General features: G+C 41.8%; 1 protein-coding gene across 1 annotated transcript in view; it reads left to right on the top strand.

The window, feature by feature from the left end:
- The window catches only part of LOC139393293 (calcium channel, voltage-dependent, L type, alpha 1C subunit), a 511,196-nt gene that overhangs the window by 418,373 nt on the left and 80,323 nt on the right, over nt 1-12,500 (top strand). The window contains exon 10 of the mRNA XM_071141816.1: nt 1,202-1,276. Coding sequence (XP_070997917.1) covers nt 1,202-1,276 — 75 coding nt within the window. The remainder of the gene's footprint in view (nt 1-1,201; nt 1,277-12,500) is intronic.

Raw genomic sequence — 12,500 nt, 5'->3', positions numbered from 1 at the left:
ACTGTATGACCTCACTGTATGACCTTACTGTATGAACTCACTGTATGACCTCACTGTATGACCTTACTGTATGACCTCACTGTATGACCTTACTGTATGACCTCACTGTATGACCTTACTGTATGACCTCACTGTATGACCTCACTGTATGACCTTACTGTATGAACTCACTGTATGACCTTACTGTATGACCTCACTGTATGACCTTACTGTATGACCTCACTGTATGACCTTACTGTATGACCTTACTGTATGAACTCACTGTATGACCTTACTGTATGACCTCACTGTATGACCTTACTGTATGAACTCACTGTATGACCTTACTGTATGACCTCACTGTATGACCTTACTGTATGACCTCACTGTATGACCTTACTGTATGACCTCACTGTATGACCTTACTGTATGACCTCACTGTATGTCACCTGAGAGGTTATAGTATCAGAGATTGATTTTAGTCTGTAGGCGGTGTAACTAAAGTTACAGTTTGAATTTAGTATGTAGGCTGTTTAATTATAGTTACAGATTGATTTTAGACTGGAGGCTGTGTAACTATAGTTACAGGTTGAGTTTAGACTGTAGGTTGTGTAATTAAAGTTACAGGTTGAGTTTAGACTGTAGGTTGTGTAATTAAAGTTACAGATTGATTTTAGACTGGAGGCTGTGTAATTATAGTTACATATTGATTTTAGACTGGAGGCTGTGTAATTATAGTTACAGATTGATTTTAGACATGTATGTATGTATGTATGTGTGTGTGTGTGTGTGTGTGTGTGTGTGTGTGTGTGTGTGTGTGTGTGTGTGTGTGTGTGTGTGTGTGTGTGTGTGTGTGTGTGTGTGTGAGAGTGAGTGAGTGAGTGAGTGAGTGAGTGAGTGAGTGAGTGAGTGAGTGAGTGAGTGAGTGAGTGAGTGAGTGAGTGAGTGAGTGAGTGAGTGAGTGAGTGAGTGAGTGAGTGTGTGTGTGTGTGTGTGTGTGTATGTGTTTTACGGGGATGAAATGTAATATGCCAATGACTGTGTATTCTCAACGTTAAGACCTGCAGAAACAGGTGTGTATTTACTGTTTTGTGTTTGAGTCTGTGTGTGTATGTTGTCTTTTGTGATATGTGTGTGTACCGTGTGTGTGTGTGTGTGTGTGTATCTTTGTCACTGGGTGGACTGCATACCCTGAATGACCTTCCCATCTTGTTTGTGGAAGGAGTGACCCTGGCCGACTTGCTTGACAAGAAGAAGGGGAAGTTTGCTTGGTTTAGTCACTCCAGTGAGACCCATGGTAAATGCCTGCCCCTCCCTCGGTGTGTGTGTGTGTGTGTCTGTGTGTAACCTGTGTGTGTTCTGGTTTCCCAGTTTTGTGGTGGTGTGTCATCAACGGCCCCGTCTCCTGTGTTGATGGGCTATCTGTTCCTTGTGACGCGTGTGTGTGTTGTGTGTGTGTAGTCAGTCAGTGTGTGTGTTGTGTGTGTGTAGTCAGTCAGTGTGTGCGTTGTGTGTGTGTAGTCAGTCAGTGTGTCCGTTGTGTGTGTGTAGTCAGTCAGTGTGTCCGTTGTGTGTGTGTAGTCAGTCAGTGTGTGCGTTGTGTGTGTGTAGTCAGTCAGTGTGTGTGTTGTGTGCGTGTGGCTGTGTGTCTCTGTGCCCAGACTACTCAACAGAAGAAGGGGTTTGATCTGAACTGAGCTGGATATTACTGCACCCTCAGAACTAGAATGACATCATATTTCTATGTCTGCCTCTCCTCAATATTGACTTTAGAGTTTATTTAACAGTTCTCCTACCTCTGACTCTCTCTCTCTCTCTCTCTCTCTCTCTCTCTCTCTCTCTCTCTCTCTCTCTCTCTCTCTCTCGCTTCCTCTCTATAGCTCTCTTTATTTCTCTCTGTCTCTCTCTTACTCTCTCTCTCTTTCTTTCTCTCCCTCTCTCTGTCTCTCTCTGTCTCTGTCTCTGTCTCTCTCTGTCTCTCTCTGTCTCTCTCTCTTTGTCTCTGTCTCTGTCTCTCTCTGTCTCTCTCTGTCTCTCTCTCTCTCTCTCTGTCTCTCTCTCTGTCTCTGTATCTCTCTGTCTCTCTCTGTCTCTCTCTCTTTGTCTCTGTCTCTCTCTCTCTGTCTCTCTCTGTCTCTCTCTCTCTCTCTCTGTCTCTCTCTCTTTCTCTCTCTCTCTGTCTCTCTCTGTCTCTCTCTCTCTCTCTCTTTCTCTCGGTCTCTCTCTCTCTCACACTCTCGTGTTATTTAGTTGTTTCTGTGAGGAAGGAACACAAAGGATTGTGTGCAGTGCTGGTGGTGTGAGTTGTCCTCTATGAGCTGTGGCCTCTTGGACTCCACATGTACACAGTGCGTGTGACTGTGTGCAGACTGCGTTGTGGGAGTAATTCCGCGTGCACATCCTTCCGTTCCTGTCTGTGTGTGTGAGTGTGTGTGACTGAGTATGAGCGTACGTGTCACGTGCTCTCAGCCGTCACTCTCTGTTTTCAGGTAACAGTCACCGTTTACACTTCCTCCGCGGAGAAGTGAAGACGAACGCTGCTCTCCTTCGTAAGGCGTGTGCGTCTGCATGTCAGAATCCACTCCTCCACCTACTGAACTCTGTATAACCTGCAAGCAGACTGCCAGGCCCCTCTGCCTCTTACCTCCCTTAATGCATCCCCCTGTGGTCCTCTACTGCTCTTCAATGCTTCTCAACTACAACTCTTCTCTCTACTCCAGTCGTTGAGGCCAATGGGGCAGTGATCTGATGTGTGATCTGTCTCTCTTCTCGCTCCTTAGGAAGGGCTAAACATCTCCGAGTTGTGTCCCAAATAACACCCTATTCCCTATGTAGTGCACTACTTTATACCAGGATCCACAGAGCCCCTATTCCCTATGTAGTGCACTACTTTAGACCAGAGGCCTATTCCCTATGTAGTGCACTACTTTAGACCAGGATCCACAGAGCCCCTATTCCCTATGTAGTACACTACTTTAGACCAGTTGTAGTTCTGAGTTGTAGTTCTGAGTTGTAGTTCAGAGTTGTAGTTCAGAGTTGTAGTTCTGAGTTGTAGTTCTGAGTTGTAGTTCTGAGTTGTAGTTCAGAGTTGTAGTTCTGAGTTGTAGTTCTGAGTTGTAGTTCAGAGTTGTAGTTCAGAGTTGTAGTTCAGAGTTGTAGTTCAGAGTTGTAGTTCAGAGTTGTAGTTCAGAGTTGTAGTTCAGAGTTGTAGTTCAGAGTTGTAGTTCAGAGTTGTAGTTCAGAGTTGTAGTTCTGAGTTGTAGTTCAGAGTTGTAGTTCTGAGTTGTAGTTCTGAGTTGTAGTTCAGAGTTGTAGTTCAGAGTTGTAGTTCTGAGTTGTAGTTCTGAGTTGTAGTTCAGAGTTGTAGTTCAGAGTTGTAGTTCAGAGTTGTAGTTCTGTTGCCGCTGTTTAATCCTGGATCCCGTTCTGGATGAATATTCTGAACGATGACGGTCTGCATGTTAACCTCATGTTGTGAATATTACTATAGTGGGATGAAACAATATAATCTGACAACTTTTCGTTGTGTGCTGCAAAGCTGCTGTAAATATCTGCAGTTTCCCGACGTATGTTGTTGCATGTTGCTCTTGTTTCATCCACTTCCAGATATTTTTCTTGGATGATTTTTTTTTTTTATAACAGGGACAGCCTTTTTCTGGAGACAGAAGCTACTCTTCCTGTATGACCTTCGACCTGCCTGCTGGATGAACTGCATGTTGGTTTGGAACGTCCTCCTCTTCTTCTTGAAAGGAGGAATTCTGCAAGACAGCATTTGTACTCTAAACGAAGAGCGATGTCACCTCCTGCCCTCTGAGTCTGACCTGGATGTTGTATCATTTTCTCACATGGCGTCTTCATGTTTCTCTAAAGCTCCTTTATGACCCTGTCATTTAGTGAACCATAATGTCAGGGTCAGGGGTTTTACAATGTGTTTTAGCACCAACATGAGGACAGTTTTAAAGCTTTGAAAGTAATTAATTAGATGGACTAGCTCTTGGATAGAGCAATGCCCCCTCTCGATCGCTCTCTCTCTCCTCCCTCTCCTTCTTGGCCCCCCCTTACTCCTTCCTTCCCTCCGTCCCTCCCTCCCTCCCTCCCTCCATCTCACCCCCTCCCTCCCTCCCTCTTTCTCTCCCCCCAACCCTCCCTCCCTCCATCTCTCTCCTGTCCTCCTCCTCCCTCTCTCCTCCCTCCCTCTCCCTCCCTGCCCCCCTCCCTCCCTCCTGTCCTCCTCCCACCTCTCTCTCTCCTCGCTCTCCCTCTTCCCACAACCCTCCTTCCCTCCATCTCGCTCCTGTCCTCCTCCCCCTCCCTCTCCCTCCCTCCCTCTCCCTCCCTCCCTCCCACTCCCTCCCTCCCTCCCTCCTGTCCTGCTCCCCCCTCTCTCTCTCAGTCTATCCGGCCAGCAGACAGGAACAATAGCGTAGTGAACTAGTTCAGTGTTGGACAGAAGTAGTTCTATGTTTAACAGGACTGTCCTCCAGGGCTGGGAGCTATCTCAGACCTCTGTTATTCAGAGAAACTGGTTTTAGACATGAGGAGAGACAGGCTGGTACATGTCAAGGTGGAAGCACGGACAGGAAAGGAACGGTCTATAACAGAGTTTATGTGAGACTGTTCACGACCAGGAATAGTGATCTTAAAGAGATGCTTCGTGATTTTGGCAATGAGGCCCTTTATCTACTTCCCCAGAGTCAGATGAACTTGTGGGAACCATTTGAATGTCTCTGCGTGCAGTTTGAAGGAAGTTGCTAACTAGCGTTAACGCTATGATTGGAAGTCTATGGGTATCTGCTAGCATGCTAACGCTAGTTAGCAACTTCCTTTAATACTGCACACAGAGACATTCAAATGGTTCCCACAAGTTCATCTGACTCTGGGGAAGTAGACAAAGGGCCTCGTTGCCAAAATCCCGAAGCATCTCTTTAAACCAGGGGAATTAATAAGTCTCATTAGCGTCTCCATTAGCCGACGTCATCCTGGGCTCCAACTCAGGACAGAAAATACATTACAGACAAAAATACTTTACAATTTACGTACATTTAATACATTAACATAGACATTACATATATATATATATATATATATATACATTAACATAGACATTATATATATATATATATATATATATACATTAACATAGACATTACATACTTATATATATGTATATATACATTTAATATATTAACATAGACATTACATACTTATATATATGTATATATACATTTAATATATTAACATAGACATTTTATATATATATATATATATACATTAACATAGACATTACATACTTATATATATGTATATATACATTTAATATATTAACATAGACATTACATACTTATATATATGTATATATACATTTAATATATTAACATAGACATTACATACTTATATATATGTATATATATACATTCATTTAATACATTAACATAGACATTATATATATATATAATACATTAACATAGACATTATATATATATATATAATACATTAACATAGATATTACACATATATATACATTTAATACATTCACATAGACATTACACATATATATATATATAATACATTAACATAGACATTATATATATATAATACATTAACATAGACATTATATATATATATACATTTAATACATTAACATAGTCATTGTATACTTATATATATACAGTGCCTTGCGAAAGTATTCGGCCCCCTTGAACTTTGCGACCTTTTGCCACATTTCAGGCTTCAAACATAAAGATATAAAACTGTATTTTTTTGTGAAGAATCAACAACAAGTGGGACACAATCATGAAGTGGAACGACATTTATTGGATATTTCAAACTTTTTTAACAAATCAAAAACTGAAAAATTGGGCGTGCAAAATTATTCAGCCCCTTTACTTTCAGTGCAGCAAACTCTCTCCAGAAGTTCAGTGAGGATCTCTGAATGATCCAATGTTGACCTAAATGACTAATGATGATAAATACAATCCACCTGTGTGTAATCAAGTCTCCGTATAAATGCACCTGCACTGTGATAGTCTCAGAGGTCCGTTAAAAGCGTAGAGAGCATCATGAAGAACAAGGAACACACCACGCAGGTCCGAGATACTGTTGTGAAGAAGTTTAAAGCCGGATTTGGATACAAAAAGATTTCCCAAGCTTTAAACATCCCAAGGAGCACTGTGCAAGCGATAATATTGAAATGGAAGGAGTATCAGACCACTGCAAATCTACCAAGACCTGGCCGTCCCTCTAAACTTTCAGCTCATACAAGGAGAAGACTGATCAGAGATGCAGCCAAGAGGCCCATGATCACTCTGGATGAACTGCAGAGATCTACAGCTGAGGTGGGAGACTCTGTCCATAGGACAACAATCAGTCGTATATTGCACAAATCTGGCCTTTATGGAAGAGTGGCAAGAAGAAAGCCATTTCTTAAAGATATCCATAAAAAGTGTTGTTTAAAGTTTGCCACAAGCCACCTGGGAGACACACCAAACATGTGGAAGAAGGTGCTCTGGTCAGATGAAACCAAAATGTAACTTTTTGGCAACAATGCAAAACGTTATGTTTGGCGTAAAAGCAACACAGCTGAACACACCATCCCCACTGTCAAACATGGTGGTGGCAGCATCATGGTTTGGGCCTGCTTTTCTTCAGCAGGGACAGGGAAGATGGTTAAAATTGATGGGAAGATGGATGGAGCCAAATACAGGACCATTCTGGAAGAAAACCTGATGGAGTCTGCAAAAGACCTGAGACTGGGACGGAGATTTGTCTTCCAACAAGACAATGATCCAAAACATAAAGCAAAATCTACAATGGAATGGTTCAAAAATAAACATATCCAGGTGTTAGAATGGCCAAGTCAAAGTCCAGACCTGAATCCAATCGAGAATCTGTGGAAAGAACTGAAAACTGCTGTTCACAAATGCTCTCCATCCAATCTCACTGAGCTCGAGCTGTTTTGCAAGGAGGAATGGGAAAAAATGTCAGTCTCTCGATGTGCAAAACTGATAGAGACATACCCCAAGCGACTTACAGCTGTAATCGCAGCAAAAGGTGGCGCTACAAAGTATTAACTTAAGGGGGCTGAATAATTTTGCACTCCCAATTTTTCAGTTTTTGATTTGTTAAAAAAGTTTGAAATATCCAATAAATGTCGTTCCACTTCATGATTGTGTCCCACTTGTTGTTGATTCTTCACAAACAAATACAGTTTTATATCTTTATGTTTGAAGCCTGAAATGTGGCAAAAGGTCGCAAAGTTCAAGGGGGCCGAATACTTTCGCAAGGCACTGTATATATATATCTAGAATGGTGGAAGAATATGAAGGAATAGTGGTTTATGAAGACTATTCTCTAGTAATATTCACTAGTTAGTTACACTATTCACTAGTAATATTCACTAGTTAGTTACACTATTCACTAGTAATATTCACTAGTCAGTTAGACTATTCACTACTAATATTCACTAGGTAGTTAGACTATTCACTAATAATATTAACTAGTAATATTCACTAGTTAGTTAGACTATTCACTAGTAATATTAACTAGTAATATTCACTAGTTAGTTAGACTATTCACTAGTAATATAAATTAGTTAGACTATTCACTAGGAATATACATTAGTTAGACTATTCACTAGTAATATTCACTAGTAATATTCACTAGTTAGTTAGACTATTCACTGGTAATATTAATTAGTTAGACTATTCACTAGGAATATTCACTAGTTAGACTATTCACTAGGAATATTCACTAGTTAGACTATTCACCAGTAATATTCACTAGTTAGACTATTCACCAGTAATATTCACTAGTTAGTTAGACTATTCACCAGTAATATTCATTAGTTAGACTATTCACTAGTAATATTCACTAGTTAGACTATTCACCAGTAATATTCACTAGTTAGACTATTCACCAGTAATATTCACTAGTTAGACTATTCACTAGTAATATTAATTAGTTAGACTATTCACTAGTAATATTAATTAGTTAGACTATTCACTAGTAATATTCACTAGTTAGACTATTCACTAGTAATATGAATTAGTTAGACTATTCACTAGTAATATTCACTAGTTAGACTATTCACCAGTAATATTCACTAGTTCGACTATTCACTAGTAATATTAATTAGTTAGACTATTCACTAGTAATATTCACTAGTTAGTTAGACTATTCACTAGTAATATTAATTAGTTAGACTATTCACTAGTTAGTTAGACTATTCACTAGTAATATTAATTAGTTAGACTATTCACTAGTAATATTCACTAGTTAGTTAGACTATTCACTAGTAATAATCATTAGTTAGACTATTCCCTAGTAATATTCACTAGTTAGTTAGACTATTCACTAGTAATATTCACTAGTTAGTTAGACTATTCACTAGTAATATTCACTAGTTAGTTAGATATTCACTAGTAATATTCACTATTTAGTTAGATATTCACGTGTAATATTCAATAGTTAGACTATTCACTAGTAATATTCACTAGTAATATTCACTAGTTAGTTAGATATTCACTAGGAATATTTGCTAGTTAGTTAGACTATTCACTAGTAATATTCACTAGTTAGTTAGACCATTCACTAGGAATATTCATTAGTTAGTTTGATAATCACTGGGAATATTCACTAGTTAGTTAGCTAATCACAGGGAATATTCACTAGTTAGTTAGCTAATCAATGGGAATATTCACTAGTTAGTTAGCTAATCAATGGGAACAATGGTCTTAGACCAAGAGAGGAACTAGTTTGACTTTCTGAAGCCCCACAATCAATAATGATTAACGTTTGATAATCATCAGTACAAAGTAACTTACCCATCACTTGAATATCTAAAATAAATCTATATTTATCATAGGATGTTGTTTAAAGGCCAGGATGTAGTCATCGACGTCAGAGTTACGGAGGACAAGGTGTTTTGCGGCCACTCATGGCGCAGGCTAGGACTGACAATGGTACATGATTGGAGAGGGATTGGGACGTGCTGATTGGTGCTGCTGTATCTAACTGAGGCTAAAGCATGCTGCAGGGACAATGCTCCAAGGCTGCATGTGATTGGCTAGTCCTCTGTTCCTCCAGGGTTTGTATTGGCGGGGCTGAAATGAGCTGGGCTATATTTAGTGTTGGTGTTATTGTCAGGCCTGCTCCCACTCTCCCTCTCTGGCGCTCGAGGGCCCTTTCATTACGCACACCTGTCACCATCATTACGCGCGGCAGCACTCATTGGACTCACCTGGACCCCTTCCCTTCGTTATTGCCCCGTCTAAAACAGTCTGCTCCCCCGTTTGTTCCCTGTGCCAGCATTAATGTTGTTATGTGTTCATGTCCAGACGCTGTTGTTAATTTAATGTTCACTCCCTCTACCTGCTTCTCGTCTACCAGCGTCGATCCTTACAGTTACATGCTTTGGCCCCTGATCTTTAAGCTTATCGTTTCCTGTAATGCTTTGCTTAGTGTAATGTTAGGCTTAAGGGTTGTTGTTTTTTAAATTCAGATTGTTTTAGTTTTTTTCTTGCTAAGAGATCCCAAGAGAGTTAGTCTAGCTTGTTTCATGTTTTCTTTGATTTTCTTCATTCTCTCTAAGGTTTTCTTACTGGGAGTAGTTGAGCTCCAGTATGAGCTTAAAGGAGGAATAATATAGAGAAATAGAATGTTTCTCCATGTTATGAGTTTAGCTGAAGCCTTTCTGTCTCTTCTGCCTGTAAGCAGTGGCAGCTATTTCTGGGAACACAAACCTCATTCTAGAATCCCCAGAGTGGACATGAAGAGTGACAGGGCTATAAGAGGAGATTCTGATATGGGCCTCCCTCCCTCCCTCCCTCCCGCCCTCCCTTCCTCCCTCCCTCCCTCCCTCGCACCCGCCCGCCCGCCCTCCCTCCCTCCCTCCCTCCCGCCCTTGCTTCCTCCTTCGCTCCAGCCCTTCTCACTCTCCCTCCTCTCCCTCTACATATCTCCCTCCCTCCCATCCTCCCGCCGTCCCTTCCTCCCTCCCTCCCATCCTCCCTCCCGCCCGCCCTCCCTTCCTCCCTCCCTCCCTTCCTCCTTCGCTCCAGCCCTTCTCACTCTCCCTCCTCTCCCTCTACATATCTCCCTCCCTCCCATCCTCCCTCCCTCCCGCCGTCCCTTCCTCCCTCGCTCCAGCCCTTCTCACTCTCCCTCCTCTCCTTCTACATATCTCCCTCCCTCCATCCCTCCCTCCTGCCCTCCCATCCTCCCTCCCTCCCGCCATCCCTTCCTCCCTCGCTCCTGCCCTTCTCACTCTCCCTCCTCTCCCTCTACATATCTCCCTCCCTCCCTCCATCCACCCACCCATCCCTCCCTCTCTCCTCTTCATTATCATTACCCCAGGAGATGTGTCAATCAGATGGTGTATTACTGAGGGACCCTGGTAGCTCCAGGCTTCTCTATCCCACGAGACATTGGTTTTCTACAGGTTTTGGTTGTCAGTAATGGTCTGATTCGATTTGTCTAATTCAAGGAGTGTTCCCGTTGACCGGGCCGTCTCATCTGGTTTGGTTGAGGAACGTTGTGAGAGTTTGATGGTTGTGTCTTCGGACAAACTGTAATATGATTTGTCCTATTCTAGTAATTTGATAGATTTCTTTCTCTTTCTTTCTCAATTACTTTCTCTGTATTTATTTAAATATTTTATTTCATTTTTGTTGTTGTACTGGTCTGTCTATTTCTACCTGAAATCTTCTGCTGAGTTCTACCAGAGTCTGGAACTCAAAGCTTTAGGGGACTAAAACCTACTTCTCCTGGAGTCTGGAACTCAAAGCTTTAGGGAACTAAAACCTACTTCTCCTGGAGACTGGAACTCAAAGCTTTAGGGGACTAAAACCTCACTTCTCCTGGAGACTGGAACTCAAGGCTTTAGGGGACTAAAACCTACTTCTCCTGGAGACTGGAACTCAAAGCTTTAGGGAACTAAAACCTCACTTCTCCTGGAGACTGGAACTCAAGGCTTTAGGGAACTAAAACCTCACTTCTCCTGGAGACTGGAACTCAAAGCTTTAGGGAACTAAAACCTCACTTCTCCTGGAGACTGGAACTCAAGGCTTTAGGGAACTAAAACCTAACTTCTCCTGGAGTCTGGAACTCAAGGCTTTAGGGGACTTAAAACCTCACTTCTCCTGGAGACTGGAACTCAAAGCTTTAGGGGACTAAAACCTCACTTCTCCTGGAGACTGGAACTCAAAGCTTTAGGGGACTAAAACCTCACTTCTCCTGGAGACTGGAACTCAAAGCTTTAGGGGACTTAAAACCTCACTTCTCCTGGAGACTGGAACTCAAGGCTTTAGGGGACTAAAACCTCACTTCTCCTGGAGACTGGAACTCAAGTCTTTAGGGGACTAAAACCTCACTTCTCCTGGAGACTGGAACTCAAGGCTTTAAGGGGACTAAAACCTCACTTCTCCTGGAGACTGGAACTCAAAGCTTTAGGGAACTGAAAACCAAACCTCCCATATATCAGTGTCCCTAAAACTGTCCTACAGGACTCTACCACTAGGAGTTCTAGCAGCAGTGGGATGTCTGTCTGTCTGTATGTCTGTCTATCAGAGTGTCAGGATGAGGCCAGCTAGAAAACAAAAGAGAATAAAAGGGTACCAGTAATAACCAGCCTGTGATACAGAAGGGTAACAGTAATAACCAGCCTGTAATAGAGAAGGGTAACAGTAATAACCAGCCTGTGATAGAGAAGGGTAACAGTAATAACCAGCCTGTGATACAGAAGGGTAACAGTAATAACCAGCCTGTGATACAGAAGGGTAACAGTAATAACCAGCCTGTAATAGAGAAGGGTAACAGTAATAACCAGCCTGTGATAGAGAAGGGTAACAGTAATAACCAGCCTGTAATAGAGAAGGGTAACAGTAATAACCAGCCTGTAATAGAGAAGGGTAACAGTAATAACCAGCCTGTAATAGAGAAGGGTAACAGTAATAACCAGCCTGTGATGCAGAAGGGTAACAGTAATAACCAGCCTGTAATAGAGAAGGGTAACAGTAATAACCAGCCTGTGATAGAGAAGGGTAACAGTAATAACCAGCCTGTGATACAGAAGGGTAACAGTAATAACCAGCCTGTGATAGAGAAGGGTAACAGTAATAACCAGCCTGTGATATAGAAGGGTAACAGTAATAACCAGCCTGTGATAGAGAAGGGTAACAGTAATAACCAGCCTGTGATAGAGAAGGGTAACAGTAATAACCAGCCTGTAATAGAGAAGGGTAACAGTAATAACCAGCCTGTGGTAGAGAAGGGTAACAGTAATAACCAGCCTGTGATAGAGAAGGGTAACAGTAATAACCAGCCTGTGATAGAGAAGGGTAACAGTAATAACCAGCCTGTGATAGAGAAGGGTAACAGTAATAACCAGCCTGTGATACAGAAGGGTAACAGTAATAACCAGCCTGTGATAGAGAAGGGTAACAGTAATAACCAGCCTGTGATACAGAAGGGTAACAGTAATAACCAGCCTGTGATAGAGAAGGGTAACAGTAATAACCAGCCTG

Source organism: Oncorhynchus clarkii, chromosome 33, assembly GCF_045791955.1.
Source record: "Oncorhynchus clarkii lewisi isolate Uvic-CL-2024 chromosome 33, UVic_Ocla_1.0, whole genome shotgun sequence".
Lineage (NCBI taxonomy): Eukaryota > Metazoa > Chordata > Actinopteri > Salmoniformes > Salmonidae > Oncorhynchus > Oncorhynchus clarkii.
This window is presented reverse-complemented; position numbering and strand designations above follow the sequence as displayed.